The sequence below is a fragment of the Rana temporaria genome, chromosome 4, assembly GCF_905171775.1.
Source record: "Rana temporaria chromosome 4, aRanTem1.1, whole genome shotgun sequence".
Lineage (NCBI taxonomy): Eukaryota > Metazoa > Chordata > Amphibia > Anura > Ranidae > Rana > Rana temporaria.
The window spans coordinates 312,001,022-312,024,990 of record NC_053492.1 but is presented as its reverse complement, the minus strand read 5'-3'; the positions used below and the strand labels follow the sequence as shown (position 1 = coordinate 312,024,990).

The following is a 23,969-nucleotide window of genomic DNA, read 5'->3' as shown; positions in this document are numbered from 1 at the left end:
AGCTCTGCAGAGAAATTTGGATATAAATGCACTGCCGTGTTCTCATAAGGAAGAGTAAGGTGTTTGTGAGCCTCACTAAGGATGCGGTCCTGATCCTTGTAATTTAGGAATCGCACCAGAAAATGTCTCTCAGGGGCCCCTGGTGTGCCTCGGCCCGTAGGGACCCTGTGAGCCCTTTCAACCACAATAGTTGGAGAGATGTCAGTGAGGCTTATCAGCGACTTGAAAAGGGATTCAGCAAATTCAACCAGGCGTTGACCTTCTGCCCCGTTTGGTAGGCCTAACACCATGACATTATTTCTCCTTTGGTGGTTCTCTGCATCATCAGCTTTAGCTACCAGCATTTGGACTGTATGCGGTAAAGAGCACATTCCTCAGTTAAGTGGTCTGTATGTACCCATATCAAAGTCCTGCTGTGCTCTTTGGCAGACAGGATCGTGGCTGTGTCACCTGCCTGTGTAGATGGAGAGGGAGGCTGAGGTGCAGCAGGGGCCACCGACATCTCCATTTTAGCCAGCAGCGTGTGGAGCTTGTCTAAGTTGGCGCTGGTACACAAGGCTGATGGAGCATATTGCTTCTTCTTCGTTGGCGCAGCTGCATAACGGCTCTTGGAAGGCATTCAGGAGTATGACCGAGGGTAGCACTATGACCACCTGCCAATTTCCAGGGCAAAACCAATCCTCGAAAGGATAGGCAACGAGGATAGATCAGGATCCCGCGAGCTCTCTAGGCTAGCATCCGTCCCACTCTACATTTGGTCACGTCCCCAAAAATAAACCTATTAACTAATAAACCTAAAAATAAAAAGGTAAATTCGTGGCCCAAAAATGTTCATACAGATAAATTTCTTAGTAATTAATTTGCAAACCCAGATATTACGAGGTAAAAGTAGTGGTGACATCACTGGGCTGTACACAGCCTGCACAGAGAACAGAGTTGTGTGAGGGGTCAGCAAGCTCCACCTACTATAGAAAGCTATATGAGGCGATGGAGACAAGACCAGTCACTCTGCACATGGAGAGAGAGCAGCAGTGAATTTTAGAGTGTGATAAGCTACTTATGGTAAGTAGCAAATAAATAAGACTGAAGGTTTATTGAACTCATTTCACAATAAAAATATACTGTTAAAAAAAAGAAAATGTATCATCATTGCAATAAATAAAATAAAAAATAGATTGGTCATAAGAATATTGGAAAACATTTTAATGAACTCAAGAAAGGCCACAAAATGACAAATACCTTTTGATACGAAGTATACACCAACCAGCCACAACATTATCGCTACACCCACCATAACTCGTCGAGGCATGAACCCCACTAGACCTCCTGAAGGTGTTTGTGGCATCTAGCGCCAAACCATCAACAGCTAATCCTAGTCCTGTAATTTGCGAGGTGATGGATTGGTCTTGTTTTTCCAGCACATCCCACAAATGCTTGATTGGATTGAAATCTGGAGGATTCAGAGGCAACACCTTGAACTTATTGTTCTGTTTCTCAAATCATTCCTGAATTCATCAAATCAGACCACCTTCTTCCATTTCTCTGCGGTCCAGTTCTGATGCGCATGTGCTCATTGTAGTCAGCATGGGCACCCTGATCAGTTTACAGTTACGGAGTCCAATACACAACAAACTGTGATGCATTGTGTGTTCTGACACCTTCCTTTGGTACCCAGCATTACCTTATTCAACAATCTGAGCTACAGGACTCTTCTATTGGATGAAAAAATAAACATAAGAATCCATACACAGTGCTAAAAACAAGTAGATATGCAGTCCATAATGTATGATGAAATGAAGAGATGAGACCCCCACAACAACTTCAGTGTGCGATTACAGCACACCACACCACAGTGTTAGTTCTAATCTCCTTACCAGAAGAAAAGTATAACAGGCATATGACAAGGATCTGTGTTACAACTCCAGCATCCAGCAATAGTGATAGAACCAGTAGAATAGCACCTCTGACGATGCCCTATTGGACGAAACGTGTTAGATGAGTTCCTGGAGACGCAAGCATGCTATGAGCCACGGCATCTTTTCAATGTTATGTATTAATGCTTGGTTTTTATCTATGTTTGTAAGTACAGCCTAAATAAAGCTTTTTACTGTTTTAAACATACTTCACTATGCACCTCTTTGTTTATCACATTGGCTTATTCCTTGTGATCCGGGGGGGGGGGGGGCGAGTAAAGTGAAGTACAATTGCTGGATGTACTTATTTGGAGTCCTGTTTACCGATCTCTGAATTAATGTGAGCTAATCTACTGGTCGTATCACGTTGTGGAGCCGTCCATCCATTGCTGGATGCTGGAGATGTAACATAGATCCTTGTCAGATGTCTGTTTTACTTTTCTTCTGGTAAGGAGATTAGAAGTAACACTGCTGTAATTGCGCACTGAAGCTTTCATCATACATTATAGACTGCATGTTTACTTCTTTTTAGCTCTGCATATGGACTTTTATGTTCATTTTATTTGTTATCAACAAATTAATGTTGGCTGCTTTAGATTGTGATTATTTTTTAGAGCGCGGATACTTCTATGTATATCTTATTGGATCAGATGACACGGGTCAGCCTTCGCTCCCCGTGTGCATCAGTGAGCCTTAGCTACTCATGACCCTGTCGCCAGATTCCTGGTTTTCCTTCTTTGGACCACTTTTGGTAGGTCCTGACTACTGCAGACTGGGAACCTCCCACAAGAGCAGCAGTTTTGGAGTTGTTGTGACCTAGTTGTCTAGCCATTACATGTTGACTCTGAAAGTGAAAGTTGCCGAAATTCTTATACTTGGCCATCTTTTCTCCTTTGAATACATCACTTGCTGGCTAATATATCTCTCCCACTTTTAGGTACACTTGTAACCAGAAATGTTATTCACTTTACCTCTTAATAGTCCTAATGTTATGTCTGATCATTGAATTTAGTGATAGTCTATCCCTTATTGTTTTTTATTTTCAAAATATAAATTCCTATTCACAACATACACAATCTTGGACACCAAGAAGAGCCACCCCAAGGTAAATGAGCACAGCTCCACGGCCTAGAGTTAAGCCTAGTACACGCGGGGCGGATGTCGGGCGACATTAGTTAGTTCAATAGAAACTGTCTGACATTTGGCCCGCGTGTACTGTATTAAGAGGCATGACCAAAAAAGGCCTGCCAATCAGCTCCCTCAGCCAATGGCTGAGAGCGCTGACCGGAGTGTTCTTGGCTGCCTCTCTAGGGCCTCAATATTGGTTAGTGAGGACAACCATAACAATTAAGGTAAAGGGTGTGGGAGTGGCAGACTAGCGCCAACAACCTCAGAATCTTTGTATATTACAGTTCCCTGGTAAGGATTGTATGCAGCTACATTATTAGAGCTTTGAAAATAAGCTTAATTTCTTAGCATGTATTCCTATAGCATATATTCTTCCTATATTTACAAAATGTCTTTCTTAATATATTTGTTTACCCTAAATTCAAACTAACCTGCCCAGATAAAGAATCCCCTCACCCCACCCTTTATAATACAAAGAACATCGAATTAGTGCGCCAGACAGTCTCAAAAAGAAAATGGCAGATCAGGTTTTACAGGGCTATTTGTTGGGGATAATTTGAGGGTGTTTAATGAGCTATAAAACCTTTGCATTGCACTGCAGTATGGAACATGTAAGTTGTCAGCAGCCATAAGATATATGCATTATAAGTTAAAGAACAAAAACCCATAGCAATTAGAAATACTTTACTGCTGCTCTGGCTTTAACATATCATTTTTGCATTATCCTTAATAAATGTGCCTGTTTGTAGCACTGAAAAACTATGGTATTTTTAAACAGCCTCTGCCGTATATGATTCCACACTGAACTTCAGAAATAGCGAAAATCCTACCCTACTTGGCATTTTAAATGGGAAGAAGTATCATGCAGACCTTTATGTAAGGTAAGAATTTTGCAAGCTAGAATAGTTTGGGTGTAGAAAGGGGAGGTGATATACTGTTTGTACTGCTAAAAGTAGTGATTTCTGTTAAGATGCCATTTTTGGATTTGTTTTTGTTCTGTTTTCAATGCATTAGCAATGCATGATGCTTCTTATAGTTACATAGTTAATAATGTTGAATAAAGAGGCCAGTCCATCCAGTTCAACTTGTGTGGGTATGTGTATGTATTATGTCCCTACCACTTCCCATATCCCTGTATATCAGGGGTAAGCAACCTTGGGCCCTCCAACCGTTGTGGAATTACAGATCCCATGATACATTGGAATTTAAATTTGTTATTTTAATTAATGATATTCCTTGCGTGATTCGCCAATTGTGGAAGGGAGTTCCACTTCCTTACTGCTCTAACAATAAAAACACCCTTACGTTGTTTAAAGTGGATGTAAACCCACTCTCATCCTTTCTAAACTACTGCCACAGTGGTTATCTATGCCTCTTGAATGTATCCTTACCTGTCAAATGTGTCCTCTGTCTGCAGATTCTGTGGGTGGGTCTGTTGTCCGGAGCTCGGTGGGTGGAGTCGTGATGTCAGTAGACTCCTAGCCCACCTCTACACTCCTCTTGTCAACATGCATTTTCTCCTATGTATTTCTTACACTGAACTTCTGCTATGATCACTAACATCCAGTCAAAACCCAGAAAAGTCACCACATGACTTCAGCATGCCCAATCATGCTGAGGTGTAGAGTAGACAATCCTAGGAGAGCTGGAGAAAAAATGAGGAGGGGATTTGAAGTGCACTGTCCTATTTCTCTGTGTGTCAGTTTTTATTTTACTAAAAAAAGATAAGAGGATTGCTCAGACCTGGATTAACTCTTCATGGCAAGACTGGGCACAGATCACATACAATCCTATACTGTACAAGGTGCAAGCCTTAATTTAAAAAAATATTTCGGGTTTACATCCATCTTAAGGTTAAACTGCTTCTTGTCCAACTTCATTGAGTTGCCAGATGTCTTCTTGAGTGAGCGGAGACTGAATAGTTTCCTCCCAATGCTGGAATCACCATTAAGATATTTGTATATCGCTATCATATCCCCTGTTGGGCATCTATACTCCAGGGAGAAGAAGCTTAATGTTTGTAATTGTTCCTCATAGCTGAGATTCTTTGTTGCCCTTTTGTTGCTTTTCTCTGGATATTTTGTACCACAAAATATGGAGCAAGGCTTTTCAGTTGCGCATATACTTTAACGTACAGCTCAATTGCTATAATTTTTTTTAGTAGTGTAAAAAAAAGTCAGGCTAAAAACTTTTAGTAGTAAATGTAACCTGAAATCTGGTTTACTCTTGGAGTGGTTCATATTCATTGTCAGGACAGCTTGTCTTCAATCTATACATTTTACAGACCGTGCTATCCTTTATACTATAAAGTATAAAAGTATACTGGCAGTGCTGTTGTTGACTGTTTATAAAAATAAATGAATAAAAATCTGGGATCCTAAAAGGCAGCTCTGGCTATTATGAAAGTATTAAAAATAAGTTTGTGTGTGTGTTTCTTTTTTTAAATTGTGTGCCATAAAAGCTGTGAGCTTAATTATGCATAGTGATCATTACCCCTCTCCCCCCTTCCCCAAAGCTTCCTGGGATACTTGCGTAAGGTGACCCAGGAGGCTTCTGGGAAATCTCCAGTACACTGCACATGCTCAGTGTCACAGTGGGCTGGCTGCGAGGAATCAAAAAAGACAGAACGGGCAGAGAGATATCGGACTGTACAGGCCAAAACAAGGGGCAAATTTTTTTATAAAACCATACAATTTATTAATAACAAAGATAAAAAGAGTTCATACAAACATTAATGTCTCAATATATTAAAACAGAATTTGGTGCTGATACAATTCACTGTGTGTTAGATATGCATCAGGTATGAATGCAGAAGGGTCTTCAAGTACCGACACGTTTCCCCAACTATTGCTTCATCAGGGTTCATGAAAACCACACAGCACTCCTCTCAGCACAGTGGTTCCCTGGGCAGGCGCTGGAGCACAGAGGGGAACCTTCCTCAATGTGTAATAAACCACAACAGATTCCTAACTTGTGTAGTCCCATAAGCAGTTAACCCCTTGCCGCACGCCCTATTACAAAAAGACGTCGGGAAAGTGGTTTCAATATCTTGACTGGACGTCATATGATGTCCTCAGGATATTGAGCCGTTGCGCGCCCTCGGGGTCGTGCATCGCAGCGATCGTTGTTGCAGGGTGTCAGTCTGACACCCCGCAACACCGATCTAGGTAAAGAGTCTCTGACGGAGACTCTTTACCACGTGATCAGCCGTGTCCAATCACGGCTGATCACCATGTAAACAAGAAGAGCCGGTTATCGGCTTTTTCTCACTCGCGTCTGTCAGACGGGAGTAGAAGAGAGCCGATCGGCTGCTCCTCTGACAGGGGAGGTTTGTGCTGATCAATTATGCCCACACTAGACCACCAGGGATGCCACTAGACCACCAGGGATGCTCACCACCAGGCATGCCACCCTAGACCACCAGGGATGCCAATCAGTGCCCACAATGGATGCCAATCAGTGCCCACAATGGGCATCACTGATTGGCAGGCATTGTTGTTTGGCACTGATTTGCATCCATAACTACAATATAATACAGTACATCCGTGCCACCTATCAGTGCCCATCCGTGCCGCCTATCTGGGCCCATCCGTGCCGCCTATCTGTGCCCATCTGTGTTGCCTATCTGTGCCCATCCATTCTGCCTGTGTCCATCCGTGCCGCCTATCTGTGCCCATCCATGCCGCCTATCTGTGCCCATCCGTGCCGCCTATCAGCACCACCTATCAGTGCCGCCTATCAGTGCTGCATATTAGTGCCCATAAATTCCACCTCATCAGTGTCACCTCACCTGTGCCCATCAGTGCCGCCTTATGAGTGCAGCCCTATCAGTGCCCATCAGTGAAGGAGAAAACGTACTTATTTACAAAGTTTTGTAACGGAAACAAAAAGAAAGCATTTGTTTTTCAAAATTTTCGGTCTTTTTTTTTGTTTTTGCAGAAAATAAAAATCCCAGAGGTGATCAAATACCACAAAAAGAAAGCTCTATTTGTGGGAACAAAATGATAACAATTTAGTTTGGGTACAGTGTAGCATGACCGCACAATTGTCATTCAAAGTGCAACAGCGCTAAAAGCTGAAAATTGGTCTGGGCAGGAAGGTGTATAAGTGCCCTGTATGGAAGGGGTTAATATACTATCCATCCACTTGATTCGAGAGACTGAGGGCAATGCACGTCCAACTGCAGACTGATCAACACAGTAGAATATCTGACGTTTTTTTTTTTACTGGCAAACGTCTCCTGACATTTTGCCTGTGTGTACAGGGCTTAAGGCCCTGTACACACGAGAGGATATCCGTTGGAAACGGTCCGCCGGACCGTTTCCAGCGGACATTTCTGCTCCCGATTTTGATCTGATGGCTGTACACACCATCAGATCAAAATCCCAGCGGAAAACATACACGGTGACGTGGCCGCGACGATGACACGGCGACGTGCGCGACCCTGGAAGGTAACTACTTCCACGCATGCGTCGAATCACTTCGACGCATGCGAGGGATGGGGATCGCTTGGACTTATCCGGTGAGTCTGTACAGACGACCGGATCAGTCCAACGGACAGGTTTCCAGCGGATAGATTTCTTAGCATGCTAAGAAATTTTTATCCGCTTGAAAACCGTCGGCTGGAGAAATCTCCGCCGAAAAATGTCCGCTAGGGCCTACACACGACCGGATTTGTCTGCTGGAACTGATCCGCGGATAAATCCCAACGGACAGATCCGGTCGTGTGTACGAGGCCTAACACTGACTTTATTGGTGTTTGAATCCTATACTATTTGCACCTCATTGGGAGCCAATCAAATGGCTATAGTTTGGTGGATTCTACCCTTATTTCTACAGTGGTTATTCTGTAGTCATATTCCATTTAAATTTGTCAATATGACCTAAAAATAAAGTTCACCTAGCAGTTTGCTATGAAGTATTTCAGATTTTTTATTCTTGTTAAATGTTGTATTTCCATTTTCTAATCCTCCAGACGAATTCCTTTAGAAGAAATCCCTGAAGATGAACAGGAATGTGCCAGTTGGCTTCACAAGCTATACCAGGAAAAAGTATGTCCCTTGTGTGACCAAAGTTGCATCACTATCACCTCAGCATTGCTTAAGAGGAAATAAGTGTGTGTGTATTTGTATGTATATATACTGTATGTGTGTGTGTGTGTGTGTGTATAAATATATATATAATATCACACACACAGTTGTGTTCATAAGTTTGTATACCCTGGCAGAATTTATGATTTCTTGGCAATTTTTCAGAGAATATGAATGATAACACAAAAACATTTCACGCATGGTTAGTGTTTGGCTGAAGCCATTTATTATCAATCCACTGTGTTTACTCTTTTTAAATTATGACAACAGAAACTACCCAAATGACCCCGATTAAAAGTTTACATACCCTGGTGAATTTGGCCTGACAACATGCACACAAGTTGACACAAAGGGGTTTGAGTGGCTATTAACCCCTTGACGACCAGCACACGATGATATACATCGGCACAATGGCATGGCTGGGCAAATGAGCGTAACTGAAGTCCCCTTTAAATCGCGCCTTGTGGGCACGCGTGCGCTGCATACTTTGTTAGCGTGCCCGTGGGTCCCACGGACTCGATGTCCGCCGGGGGGCTGTGATCTTTGTAAACAAGGCATTTCCTTGTTCTGCCTAGAAACATGACAGGGATCTACTGCTCATGTTCTAGTGAGACAATCCCCCCTACAGTTAAAACACAGTGAGGGAACACAGTTAACCCCTTGATCGCCCCCTAGTGTTTAACTCCTTCCCTATCATTTACGCAGTAATCAGTGCATTTTTATAACAATCTTTTTCATTACATTCGTGCTACTTTAAAGGTCCTGATGAAGCAGGGTCTCCCGTGAAACGCTTAGGCCATACATGTGATTCCTTGTAACAGGATCATGACCTAACAGTAACCATGTCTTTATAAATGTTTTCAATTGACCATCATTGGATGGAAAATCATATATTTTAAATCTGTGTCATTCATCTTCATTTTTAACCATACTGAAGTACATACAAAGTCCACCCCACTATGCCTTCTTGTTTGATTCTGTATCTTTTTGTGATGGTATCTCTGTATGGTTGTAATTATTTCACAACCACCCCCACCCCTTAGCAAGAATAAAGTAAAGGTTCTGGAGTGGCCACTCAGTCTCCTGACCCCAATAACATTGAGCCACTCTGGGGAGATTTTGAACTCAGTTCATGCAAGACAACCCAAGAATTTCCAGGAACTGGAGGCTTTTTGCCAAGAGGATTGGGCAGATTTACCATCTGAGACGATAAAGAGCCTCATCCACAAATACCACAAAATTCTTCAAACTGTCATTGATGTTACAATACACAGTATTAAGAACTGGGGTATGTAAACTTTTGGTCAGGGTAATTTGGGTAGTTTCTGTTGTCATTATGATTTAAAAAGAGTAAAAAGAGTAAACACAGTTGATTTATAATAAATGGCTTTTTGTGTTATCATTCATACTCACTGAAAAATGGCCAAGAAATCATAAATTCTGCCAGGGTATGTAAACTTATGAGCACAACTGTATATTGCATATTACAAATTACTAACTTGTCAATATGTAGAATTCAATATAACTGACATTGTATAAAAAAAAAAAAAAAAAAACGTTGTTAATGTTTACTCATTATTTCTAACAGTGGTAAGAATAAGTTATCTGACAGTTAAGAGATTTTGATCTTTTTATTTTCTTAGGATGCCTTTCAAGAAGGTTACTACAAGACAGGAGTATATCCTGGCACTGCTATTGTGCATTCACGCAGACCATGGACTCTTGTGAACTGGTTGTTCTGGGCATCTCTGCTGTCATACCCTCTATGCAAAGTGCTTGCTAACATGATCAGCAGCGGATCATACTTCACGCTGGCTATGTTTGCACTACTTATGGTAGTAGGTAAGGTTAAAAAAAAACTGAAATCAAATTTATTTATTTTTTTATCGTAGGGTCCTCTTTATAAATGTTTTAACGCAGGAAACATGAATACATAAATCTTTTAATGTAGCAGCACCATATTCCCCTGCACTGCTCAGTGAACACAACAACTGTTCATTGTTTTTCACCCCAGTGAAGCTTGTAGGATAATTTTCTTAAATTGATACAAAATTGTCCTTTTATTCCTAAAATAAATAAAAAATTCTTGCACAGAGCGGTCCCCTACCGGGCTCTCTGCTGCTCTTTTCGTGTGCCCCCATAGCAAGCAGCTGGTGTGGACACATTCCTGAGACCAGGGGTCAAGTCCTGGGGAAAAAAGTGTGGGAACTCCCACCCAAGATCCACTCCCCCACCAAAAAAAAAAAAATGATACGCTCATATGCATAATTACTAAACCGCATGTTTTGTTTTGTTTTCGATCCACTGTCATTGTTCCCAGGAGACATTGCGGAGGTCTGCCGCGAGTTATCGCATGATTTAGAAAGAACTTTAAACAAGTTCTTTCTAAATCCCACGATAACTCGCGGTAGACCTCCGCAATGTCTCCTGGGAACAATGACAAAAGCTCTCAGAAGACATTGCGGCATCGAGGAAGTGACGGAATACCTGCACACTACCCGATGAATCTATATACAGGAAGCGGCCTGTAACATAAAGGATTACTAAGGTTTGCCTGCCCCTGACAGTGACTCGAGCTGGGCATCGCCGCTTAGTGAAGGATTGGCTCGGGCGGCTCGGCTGCTCTAGTCCTGCAAAGGGAACTGCGTTCCTGCTGTGAAAAGGGTGCAGGGACGCCGTTCCCACGCGTTCCCGCAGGACTTGAGCCCTGCCTGAGACACACACAGCGCCGCTCAGCCCTGCCCCCTTCTGCCTCTGTTTGTGAAAGCAGGGAGTGAGACCAGCGCTGCTGCAGCCGGGCAGAGCACTTGATTTGTATTTTATTTTTCCCATAAATTTTTTTTCTTCTTCATTCTTTCTTTTTTTAAAGAAAAAGTCATTCACAAATGAACAACCAAAATTAGATTTAGCATCATCCCCGAGGGCAACCCTCGCATCGAGTGCTTCCCTGTCTCTTACTTCCATTCCCCCCCAATCCTAGTCCTCCCCCACCACCCCCCCTCCCCCCCACGGATCTGTCTATAACATTGACGTTCAACCTGTTTATTTATTTCTGTATCTTCACCTGTCTGTTTCTTTCAATGCCTGCACAAATTTTTCTGACATTTTGAAAGCTCTCCATTTCTCCCAGGCTGCTCTACATCTGGCCTCCCGTCCCAGATATTCCATTTCTGCTATAAAATCTGCTATTGAATCCACTCTTTTATGGATGGCCTCTTTGGGTGTAACCAGTTTTTAGGCCCTTTGCTGTATTTAGCAACACTGGAACTGAAGTCATTCCATACTGTTTTTTTGGCCTATCTGTTCCATGAAACAAGTCAAGGGATTCCGCAAAATCCTTTCTCCTGTTATTTCTTCTATATATTCTAGAACTTCTTCCCAGTACTCTTGTATTCTTGGGCAGTCCCACCAGATATGCACTGTCTTTCCTATTTGTTTACACTCCCTCCAACACAACGCAGAATTATTTGGATGTATTTCACTCATTCTCTCAGGGGTCAAATGCCAGCGTACCATACATTTGTAATTTACTTCGATAGTGGTGATATCCGAGGCAAAATTGAACACTGCACCTATCATTTGGGAGTCCTCTAGCTTTTTACCAATGTTGTGTCCCCACTTTTCTACACATGTCAGTGCTCCCTGCGTCTCTAAGGCTGTTAATATTCCGTATAGTAACGCTATTCCGTGTTTTAGTGGTTTTCCAATGGAACATAGCTTTTCTATTTGGTTTAATGTTTTGTCGTCTCTAATCGACTGTGGTAAATTGCTCGCAAAATGCTTTAACTGAAAATACTCCCATTCACTCAAATGTTGAACCCCTTCTAGTGCTTGTAAATCATTTCTTTATCACCTAATTTTTTAGTGACCAGTTGTCTTCCCATTCGTGTCTTATTGCCTGGTGGAAAAAACTTTGTACCTGCTAATGGGATTAATGGGGAGTTATATTCCCATTTTTCCCGCCTATATAATGTGTCCCATATTTTAAATACATTCTTCGTTATACTATGAGTGTCTGTGCCCATATTCCTAACTTTAAGTGGTATCCATACATTCTTATTTAATTGTGTCATACTTATTGTGTCTTCCATCTGTACCCACTTCTTTTTAGTATATATATTTGTCCATTCTGCTAACCTTGCTAATATTACAGCGTAATAGTGTCTTTTTATATCTGGGAGCGCCAACCCCCCATTTTTTTTTCCGACTTAGAAAAGTATAATTTACTCTGGCCTTTTTACCCTGCCATATATATTTTGAAATTAGAGTTTTAATTATCTTAAAAAAGCTTTGTGGAATTCTAATAGGAAGCATTTGAAATTTATAGATTATTTTCTGTAATATCATCATTTTAAATGCATTGAGCCTACCTATCCAGGATATCGGTTTCTTTGCTAAGTTTTTCATATCTTGTTTTATTTCATTAACTAAGGGTATATAGTTGGCCAGGTATAGTTGTTCTACTCTGGGGGTAATCTTTATTCCTAAGTATGTTAAAGTTTTTTTTTCCCAAGTAAATAGAAATTCTTTCTGTAGATCTTTTTCTTCTTTTATATCAATTCCTAGGTTCAAGATTACCGTTTTTATAGGATCTATTTTAAAATTAGAGAGTTCCCCGTATTTTTTTTATTTCTTTCATTACGTTGGGAAGAGAGAGTCTAGGTTTGGTCACATATAGGAGTATGTCGTCTGCGTACGCCGCCACCTTATGCTCATCTTCCCCCACTCTCACCCCCTCTATATCTGGGTTTTTTCGAATTTTAGCCAATAATGGTTCCAGCGATATTACATACAGAAGGGGTGAGAGCGGGCAACCCTGTCTGGTTCCATTCATCATTTCAAACACAGACGACACACTCCCATTGACCTTCACCCTTGCCGTCGGGTGTTTATATAGGTTTTCAACCCATTTCATAAATCTGGGCCCCAAACCTATATTTCGCAAGGTTTCCATCATAAACCCCCAGTCGACTCTGTCAAATGCTTTTTCAGCATCTATTGACATGAGTACGACTGGGGGTTTCTTTTTATTGTCCTCCTGTAGTAACAGTATGGTTCTTAGACTGTTATCCCTCCCTTCTCTCCCTTTTACAAATCCCGCCTGATCTACGTTTATTAAGTCCGGCATTAATGACTTTATTTTCGTTGCCAATATTTTTGCATACACCTTTATGTCAGCATTCAATAATGCTATTGAGCGATAATTGGAACAAAGGGTTCCATCTTTTCCAGTTTTAGGGATAATCAAAATGTTAGCAAGTAGAAATTCCTTTCTTATTTCTTCCTCTTCTCCCAATCTGTTAAAATAGTTGCATAGCTCTGGGACCAGAAGTTCTTTAAATTTTTTGTAATACTTAATCGGTATCCCATCTGGGCCTGGACTCTTACCTCCAGCTGTTTCTTGAATGGCTTTATAGATTTCCTCCTGAGTTATTGGATCTTCTAGAGATCCTGCATCTTCTATCTTCCTTGGTAAATTAGCTTCCTCTAAGTATTCCTTAATTTTTATTTTTATGTTTTCTTTTTGCCCCTGGGTTTCTCCCTTTCTAATGGAATACAGTGCACTATAAAACGTCTGAAAGGCCTCTGCAATTTATCTGTCCTGCCTGGTTCTTTATTTTTTCAATATTGTTTATATATTTTTTTTCCTTGGATATTCCCCATTTATATCTTTCTTCTACAACATTCTTAAATATGTTTCTGGTTTCAAGTTCCATTAGGTCTCTAAGTTGGGCCTTCTTTATCACTATTTTCTGATATGTGTCGCTTTCTCCTTGGTCTTTATGTTTTTGTTCGAGGTCCTGTAACTCCCTTATTATATTTTTCCTATTTGCTTCTCTTGCCTTCTTTTTCCCTGCCCCTATGGAGATTAACTTGCCCCTAATACACGCCTTATGAGCTTCCCATATTGTTGCAGTACTAACATCGGGTGTATTGTTTGTCAAAAAATATTGCTCTATCTCTTTTTTCACTACGCTACATACCTCCATGTCATCTATGAGTTCTTCATTCAGATTCCACATCCCTTTTCTTTGTTCTATCTCGTTAAACCGTATCTTAACTATTCCCGGAGCATGGTCAGAGATGGATATTGTACCTATTGAAGTTTTAATTACATATTCCAATACTACCATTAGATAGTCCAATCTTGAATACGTATCGTGCCCTGATGAATGATATGTATAGTCCTTTTTGTTAGGATGTGTAATTCTCCATGGGTCTATTAACTGCTGACTAAACATTTTTTTTTTTTTAATAGTCGCAGTTGCTTGGAGTCTCGCATCTGTGCACCAGACATACTATCAAGATGATGTTCCATTGTAAAGTTGAAATCTCCTGCTAAAATTACATAACCTTGTTTGAAGTCCATTAATGCGTTTAGAATCCCCCTGAGATACTTTTGGGGGTGTCTATTAGGACAGTATATATTTGCAAGCTTGTATTTTTTCCCTTGGAGGGCCCCTCTTAAAAACAAGTAGCGACCCTCTGGGTCGACTTTTCTTTCTTCCACCTTGAAACCGATATTTTTCCCTATACCTAGGGCAACCCACTTTGCTCTTTTCTTTGGGGAATCTCCATAGTACCAAGTTGGGACTGCCCAAGAATAGAGTCTAACGTTGGAATCCAATGTTATATGTGTCTCCTGCAGAAAGACTATTTCTGCAGAATACCTTTCTATCTCTTTTAAGACCATATGTCTTTTTTCTGGGGAGCTGAGGCCTCTTACATTATATGTAATAAAATTTACGTCAGACATATCCCTTTTCTTTTTTTTTCCAGCAGGTGTTTACTTTTTGTTATGTAGTATACAGATCCTAATCCCATGCCCACCCCCTCCCTCCCTCCTCCCCCCTCCCCCTTCCATGGTTAAATCTTAACCCTATGCTCTTGATATAGGGCATTTTGTGTTGCGCATCTCTTGGCGCCCTTAGTTCTAAGGTGGATTTTAAATGACACGATCCCTACTCCCTAATTACTAGGGCGTTAGCGCCAGAACACTCCCCAAGTCCTCGGTCTCCCTCCCCCACTCCTCCCCCTGTAGATCTTCCCAACCTCCCCCCCCCATCCCCTCCCCCCCGGACTCAGATCTCTTATTGATTTTATGGTATTGAAATGTCTAATTTTTTACAAAATTCTGGTATTTCCTCCAAAAATCTTAATCTTGCTGTGACCCCATTTTTCCTGCCAATCAGACACGCTGGGAAACCCCAGTTATACTGGATTTCTTGCTCCTGTAGAGCTCTTAATAATAATTTTAAATTTCTTCTTCTTCTCAACGTCTCTTGGGACAGATCTTGGTATATTTGAATATTGTGCTCTTCGAATTTTATTGGCGACTTTCTTCTCAAGTTCTTCCATAATTGATTTTTCTCCTCCCAGCATTCGAATCGCACAATAATGTCTCTGGGGTTATCTTGTGGTATTTCTCTTGGTCTTCTTATCCTGTGTGCCTGTTCTATTCTTAGTGGGGAGGATATTTCTCTATCTAATAATGGGTTACAAATTTTTCTTATTATTTCTGGTAGATTTTCGGATTGCAATAAATCTGATGTTTTTCCTCCTGTCCCTATTTTCTTTGTCTTCTAATTTGTGCGCTTGTTCCTGTTGATCCCGTTTTAGAGATTTAATCTCTGCCTTTAAACTTCCAATGGTGATTGTATTGCAGTCTGTTTTTTTTCTACTTCTTCCAATCTTTCCAGTATGTGCACCATGTTTCTCTCCATTTGTGATTTTTCTAGTGCGGCAAACATGCTTTGTATTTCAATTTTTGTTGGTAGTAGTGTCATATCTTGCTGTTCTGTCTCCAGTGTTGGTTCAGGATCTATTTCCTCCTCCTGAGCTAACCTGGACTCAGAATGTGTATCTTGTTCTGCAAGGTTTTTAGGAGCAGTTTTTTTCTTATCTTTTTTCTTCTCTTTTTTTGTCTGGTTAACTTTAGTACCTTGTTGTTTTTCCGCTGCCAGTTTGTCCCCATTTGCCCCGTAGATCACAAATTTACTTAGCGGGCCAGGGCTCTGGCTTAATCGGGGGATTTTTGCAGTTGCTGCCCCTCTAGCCCCCATTCCTCTTGTAGTCATTTTTGGGGCTTATCCTTAACTCGCCTTTATGCTACTGGTTTTCTTATAATCAGTAGTCTATTCTGTCCCCCAGACCTTACATTAGGCCCAGTAAGGACTTAAAGGACTATCAGCATACTCCTACTGCTAAGGTCCTTGAGTGAGGGGGTATAGCTACCAATATTGAAAATAACACTTAATTGATACAGGACTTGGTTAAGTATTTAGGGAGGGGAATGAGTGCAACAGTTGGCGAAAGCTTTTCTTACCTTTAATGCAGGTAAAAAAAACTTTTTGGCTTTAGAACCACATTAATGTTTATGTGTGAGAACACACATTTGGGCTAAGCAAGCTCTGATCATTTTTCTGTGGTTTGTGACTAAGAATTTGCATCTTAAAATCAGTTCTTGCTGCCATGATGAGATCCACTGGACTTGTATCTGCCAGTGCATTTTTTTAAAGTAGATGTACAGTATATGCCAAAAGATGCCAGCTCAACAGACATGCAGGTTTGTACACACGTGCGTTTCACGCAAATGTTAGCGCTGGTCATTATAAATAAGTGCTAACATTTGTGAAAAACACGTCTACCTCTTTGTCCCCTGCTCCATCGTTCAACCACTTGTCATATGAAGCTTCAATAAAAAGGATTATTGGAAGTGCAGCAGTCATGAATCTTTGCCTTATGTTACACAGCATGCGAGCTGGGCTAGTACCTGAATAGTGTGTGTGGGGATTAACCAGAGACTCACTCACGTGCAGCGGCTTTTTTTTTTTGGGGTTTTATTGAGGGCTGATATAATTTAGTATGCCCTAAAGCAAAGCCTTTTGTAGCGTATTTTAGAGCGATTCACAGCGATCACGTGACTCTTTCCTCTCCCCGTCTGACAGATGCAGCGAGCGGGGCTAAGATTTCCCTGCTGACGTCAGTCAGGAGGAGAGGAAAGGGGAGAGAGCTGGACGGTCACGTGATCGCCCGAAAAAATTGCATTTAAATACGCTAAAGAAGGCTTTTTTTTTTTAGAAATAGCACAGACAGGAGCACTTGTCATTAGGACACATAGAGGACAATAAAAGTTATTTTAGCAGCAGGAGGGGAGGGCGCGTGCGCTGACACAGGAGCAGACATGCAGGGAGGAGAGGGGATGGAGGAGAGGACAGAGGAGGGCAGTTGATCTGCTGATGACGGAGGCACATAAACTGACTACGGTGTCAGAGCTCAGCAGCCATGATACACAGTGGTCAGTTTAAACAGGGGGGGGGGTATAGCCAGACAGTATCAGCCAGGTATTTCAGGTCAAACGGGGGGGGGGGGATAACAGAGCACAAGCGCTGTGCTGTGTAATATGCTTTTAAGGAGCATGATCTTTTTTTGGAGGGGGGGGGGGGGGTTTAACGAACACTTTAAAGGGGTTGTAAAGGTTTGTCTTATTTTCTAAATTGGGTCCTTTAAGCTAGTGTGTTGTTGGTTCACTTACCTTTTCCTTCGATTTCCCTTCTAAATGATTTTCTTCTTTGTTTGAATTTCTCACTTCCGGTTTCTACTCAGTAAGCTTTCCACCATCATCCGAGTGGTGGAAAGTCATTTAGAACAGCTTACTGAACACCTTACTGAGGAGGAACAGGAAGTGAGAAATTCAGACAAAGAAAAAAAAACATTTATAATGGAAATTGAAGGAAAAGGTAAGTGAACCAACAATGCACTAGCTTAAAGTAACCTATTTAGAAAAGAAAAAACGAACCTCTACAACCCCTTTAACTAGACACTAAAAAAAAGCGACGCTGTGACTCTCTGGTGAACTCCATGCCCAAGAGGGTTAAGGCAGTGCTTGAAAATAATGATGGCCACACAAAATATTGACACATCGGGCCCAAATTTGAACGTTTTCACTTAGGGGTGTACTCACTTTTGTTGCCAGAGGCTTAGACAATAATGGCTGTGTGTTGAGTTATTTTGAGGGGACAGCAAATTTACACTGTTATACAAGCTGTACACTCACTACTTTACATTGTAACAAAGTGTAATTTCTTCAGTGTTGTCACATGAAAAGATATAATAAAATATTTACAAAAATGTGAGGGGTGTACTCAGTATTGTGAGATACTGTACATGACTTATGTCCTTTAATTGGTCGTAGATTAGATTTCATACATTCTTTGAGATGTTTTTCTGACCACCACGGTTATCCGTTACTGTAACCTTTCTGTGACCTTAATTGACAAGCATTTCAATCTGCAAACCTTCATGTCCACTCACTCACTTTCCACAAACTCCTGCCCTGCACCCCCCCCCCCAATAAAAGCACGCCCTCATACTTACCCCGTTACACCCACCTCATCTCCCTCCATCACAACACCACACCCAACTGGGGGCACTGTGATGAAGGGGTCTGTGAAGGGGCAAGGTGGGTGTGACGGGGAGCTTTGACTTTTTCCAGATCAGCATGTTGTGATTTATAGTATCGGACAAGACTTATCAAATGCCTTTCAGTACATTTCGTTTTATTTATGAGCTGTAAACCCTGCCAGCACTTCACTGTGCTAATAATTGCTGGATTTTTTTACAGATAACACCATTTTAAAAAAGTGGTCATTTAGTCTAACGATTAGGATATTTTGCAAATGAATGTGATGTTATACTGCTGCCTTTGCCATTAACTTCTTCTTGTTACTTGTGTTCCTTATACCAGTTAATGTGCTTGGAATTACATTTTTATTCTTTTTGATAACTCTAGGCAGTGTGATCAATAGGCACAGAGACTAAAGCTGGCCATACATGGATCAAAATGTTGCCGTATAAGCAGGGACTGGCTGAATTTCGATCCATGTATGCGGTAGGTTGGTTCACCAATTGACTTCTGTACAACCAGGCGGTTGGAAAATGTCTGCACCACCAGTGCTACCTGCAATACTGATCAGTGTGTTCTGACGGTAGATAAGTCTTCCTGCTGTCACAATACAATAACTCAGCAGGAGTGTGTGGATGGGGGGAATCAAGTGATATTTTTTTTTTTGTTTTTATTTAATGGTGATTGAGTGACAAAAATGAATCATGCATGGGCTTACTTAAAAAAAAAAAAAAATGACAAACATGTCATACTTACTGTGGAGTGGTTTTGCAGTGCGCAGACCTGATTTTCTTCTTCTAGGGTCCCCCACAGGCCCTCCTGGCTCCTCCCCCATGACCAGTGCCCCCAATAGCAAGCCACTTTGCGCCCATAAGATGCATAGAGCCGTGGCTCAGCCACGCCCCTGCCCCCACTCTCTCCTTATTGGCTCACTGGCTGTGAGTGAAAGCAGTGGAAGCCAATGTCTACTGCTTTTGTCTTAGCCAATGTGGAGAGGTATTTCCATGACAGTTAAGGGCTCTCGTGCACATCGTTGGATCAAGAGGGGGCTCAGGTGAGTATTAGGGGGGCTGTAGGAGGAGCAGCACACAGAAGGTTTTTCACCTTCATGCATAGAATGCATAAAGGTAAAAAGCCTTTATTCTTTGCAACCACTTTAAGGCTGATGCCACCACAGGCTGCTGACACATCACCAGCGGCAGGGCCACATGGGAGAATCTTCCACTTAATATTGCTCCCTTACTGGCCCTGATGGCTGCTCAATCTTCCTAGCTAGTAAGGGCAGCAAAACTGCAACATCCTGCTGGCCCAGCTAGTGGGGGAGCGATTTAATAAAGACTGGTAAGCAATCCTCAGTGTTGGGATCACTCCAGTGACATGCCCCTAATGGAGAGTATTCACAAGATGCAACCTCTGCTGTTCACAGCTACAAATGTCATGGCTGTTGGGTCAGAGCTCTTGCCTCTGAGACAGGAAAGACCCAACTGGGGGTTTAGCCCGATCTCGTTTCACTCAAAATGCTGATTGCTTTTTAGCCTATAGAAAGATCACTCCAAAGAGTTTATTTCCTCTGGTGGGACTTTGAATTGGGTCACTGATAGCTTATGTAGGAGTAGTAGGAACCATAAAATATAGTATAAATATTTTTTTTATTAGAAAACTTAAAAATGACAAGCTATTACAGATGCAAAACATCTAACATAGCAGAATGCACATAAATGGATGCATGGATTAACCACTTCGTTACTGAGCCTGTTTTTCAGATTCAGTGTTTACGAGACTAAAACAGTTTTTTTTGCTAGAATATTACTTAAAACCCCCAAACATTATATATATATTTTTTTTCTAACACGCTAGAGAATAAAATGGCAGTCATTGCAATACTTTTTGTCACACCGTATTTGTGCAGCGGTCTTACAAGCGCACTTTTTTTGGAAAAAAAAAACAATTTTTTGAATTAAAAAATAAGACAACAATAAATTTTTCCCAATTTTTTTATATATTGTGAAAGATAATGTTACGCCGAGTAAAATGATACCCAACATGTCATGCTTAAAAATTGCGCCCGCTCGTGGCATGGCGTCAAACTTTCAACCTTAAAAATCTCGATAGGTGACGTTTAAAAAATTCTACAGGTTGCATTTTTTGAGCTACAGAGTAGGCCTAGGGCTATAATTATTGCTCTCGCTCTAACGATCGCGGCGATACCTCACTTGTGTGATTTGAACACCGTTTTCATATGCGGGCGCTACTCGCGTAAGCGTTCGCTTCTGCGCGCGAGCTCGTCGGGACGGGTCGCTTTAAAAAAAATTTTTGTTTGTTTTATTATTTATTTTTATTTATTTTATTACTTTTTACACTGGAAAAAAAAAATTTGATCACTTTTATTCCTATTATAAGGAATGTAAACATCCCTTGTAATAGAAAAAAGCATGACAGGTCCTCTTAAATATGAGATCTGGGGTCAAAAAGACCTCAGATCTCATATTTAGACTAAAATGACAAAAAAAAAAAAAAAAATTGGAAATGTCATTTTTTCAAATGACAAAAAAAAAAAAATGTTGCTTTAAGACGCTGGGCGGGACTGACGTTTTGACGTCACTTCCGCCCAGCAAAGCTATGGGGACGGGTGAAGGAGATTTTTCCTTCACTCGTAACCCCGCTCAGCTGCCGAACGGTCCCGATCTCCTCCGCAGCTACCGACGGCTCCGGTAAGCGGCGGAGGGCGCGGGACAGCGGCGGGAGGGGGGGGCCCTCTCCCGCCACCGATAACGGCGATCTCGCGGCGAATCCGCCGCGGAGACCGCCGTTATCGTGTACAGGACCGTCGGCACTAAAGATGGATACCTCAGTTGTGGCAGCAGCTGCTGCCGTTACTGAGATATCCATCTTTAAACACAGGACGTATTTTGACTATGGGCTGGAAACCAAGTGGTTAAATTGTGTTCACTACAATACTAATTGCTTCACATTGATGCAGTGTGGGACACCCCATGTAATTTCCACAAGAATCACAGCACCTATGCGATCCGATTCTGCAAATCGCACTCCGTTGTGCAAATCTATTTTTGGGGTGTCCTTAACATACACTCTGCAATCGGTTTGCATGAACACTGTGCGATGTGGAATCTGCAGTGGATTCGCTGTGAATTCGCACCAAATCTAATGACAATAAAAAAATATTGTAAAGGGTTATCTAATCAAAGACTATACTGATAACAAGAACCGTTTAGATAATTGTTATAACATTGTAATTGTGTTTTTTTTTTCTGTTTATCTCAGTTTCTGTCGGAGTGCGACGAATGATTGGAGTCACTGAAATCGACAGAGGTTCCACTTACGGCAACAACGAAAACAAACAAAAAAAGACTTGACAGTATTGAATACCACTTAGACTATAAAGGGAAACATTTTGAACAGTGGTCCAGAGTTTTTAGAAATGGAAAGTCTCTGCATTGCCTTGTTGGTGCTTCTAGCACCTGCATAGGTGACATATCATCCTTTTACATGTGCAACAGGATCAGGGAAACAACATAATGTATTTTTATTTTTAAACTGTGATAGCTCCGTCCTATGGATCTTCAATTTCAGACACTGGACAAAATACTTAAGTCTGTGGCACTTGCCTAGATAAAAGAAATACTCCTATGGAAAATAGTTGTCTGGTTTCTAAAACTTTTTTAACTACATGTCTTTTTGCAGTTTTTCTATAAAAAATAGGTTGTAGTTTTATCATCCCATAGGCAACATTAGTATGAATCAGGCTGTTTGCTTTGCCAGATCAATGAAGCTTGTTGTAGTAACAGTATAAATGACAATTTTCAACAACTGGTTTATGGCTTGTTTAGACTGGTGCTGAATGCAAAAAGGCATTCAGCACCCATCTGTTAGGTCTTCATTTGCACATGCTCCTATAACAGCAAAAAAATTGCAGTGGCAGAAAGAATCGAGAAAGCACGTCCTCATGTTTTAAATAGCAAGCTATGCCCTGAAGTTGAGGCATTTGGACACGAAACATAAAGGGTGTCTAGCTGCCTGCAGGTTCTCATTTGCTTACTCCATTTGAGCACAGGACGACAGATAGCACACCTAACAATACCGAGATGAAGGCTTCTTAGCCGAAACACGTCAACGTATAGCCTGTAACCGTGTACCCATGTAACCAATAAAGTACTTTTTATCCAAGAGCATCCGAGTTGCCAGCCCTTTTTGATTCAACTAACAATATCGAGAGGTATGAAAGCAGCTTTACATCACAGAGCATCTGTGTCTCCAATCTGATTCTCAAGGCAGAAAACCCACTGCATACCTCATTAGATTCTAGTAAGGATGTGTGTATGTGAAAGCCTCAGTCAATGCCACTCCTCAGACCAAGCCCCCTGACATAGTTCACCCCCCCCCCCCCAGAGGGCATGGTCTGAGAAGTGGCATTGATGTTCTCCTCTCACTGGATGAGTCACTTTTCACACCGACATCCCTGTAATCCTGAGCACCGGGATTCTTTTACTGCGTTTTCCACTTCTGAATTGCCTCTAAACACATTTTAATAGAAGTCTTTCATATAATTGAGGGGTATGTTCCATATCAGCATTAAATCTATGATAACACAGTTTAATTTGATGATACATGAACTTGTAGACAGGGTAGATTAAATTGAAAAAAGATAGAAGAGTTTGCCAGAGCTCATAACCTGCTTGCAGATTCAGATATTGATTATGCGGAGCAAATTCACAGAAAATAATTTAGTTCTCCAAAAATGTACTCTGCTGAGGACCAGCACAACACTCATTCACATTGTGACAATGCTTCCCTGGCACTGGAACAGGACCCAATTCTACCACTTGTCACTACATCTGATACTGGCTCTGTTTTATTCACATAACAATGGGGTTATTTACTAAAGGCAAATCCACTTTGCAGAACAAGTGCACTTGGAAGTGCAGTCGCTGTAAATCTGAGGTGGACATGCAAGGAAATTTTTTTTTTTCGCTTGCACATTATTGGATGATAAAATCAGCAGAGCTTCCCCTAATTTCAGATCTTCTGCTCAGATCTACAGCGACAGCACGTAGTGGACTTGCCATTAGTAAATCAACCCCAATGTGCCTTCCTGACTAGGGCAGCCCTTACACAAATATTTATTTATTTATTTATTTTTTGTTCAACCAGCAGGTTGAATGAACCCCCCCCCCCCCCCCATCCATACACTGAATGTGGAATGAAGAGAGGAGACAGCGGAGGATTTCTCACCCCCTATACACCCGATGTTACAGATTCATGCAATGTGATTGCCAAATGTCTGCATTGTCACACTTAAACCTCCTTCATCTTGCCATGCCTTTTTAGGTACAAAGAAATCTAAAAAGACATCCCCCCATTAAAAATAATTGCTAAATTTCAAACAGTGGAAAAAGAAAGAAATTGCCTGTTTTG

General features: G+C 41.4%; 1 protein-coding gene across 3 annotated transcripts in view; it reads left to right on the top strand.

Annotated features, from left to right (window-relative positions):
• Positions 1-22,178, top strand: part of AGPAT4 (1-acylglycerol-3-phosphate O-acyltransferase 4) — a 142,905-nt gene extending 120,727 nt beyond the window's left edge. For all 3 annotated transcript variants that reach the window (XM_040350612.1, XM_040350613.1, XM_040350614.1), the window contains 4 exons: positions 3,820-3,922; positions 8,017-8,092; positions 9,775-9,973; positions 21,819-22,178. In XM_040350612.1, coding sequence (XP_040206546.1) covers positions 3,820-3,922; positions 8,017-8,092; positions 9,775-9,973; positions 21,819-21,910 — 470 coding nt within the window. In that variant the 3' untranslated portion in view covers positions 21,911-22,178. The remainder of the gene's footprint in view (positions 1-3,819; positions 3,923-8,016; positions 8,093-9,774; positions 9,974-21,818) is intronic.
• Positions 22,179-23,969: the final 1,791 nt, after the last annotated feature.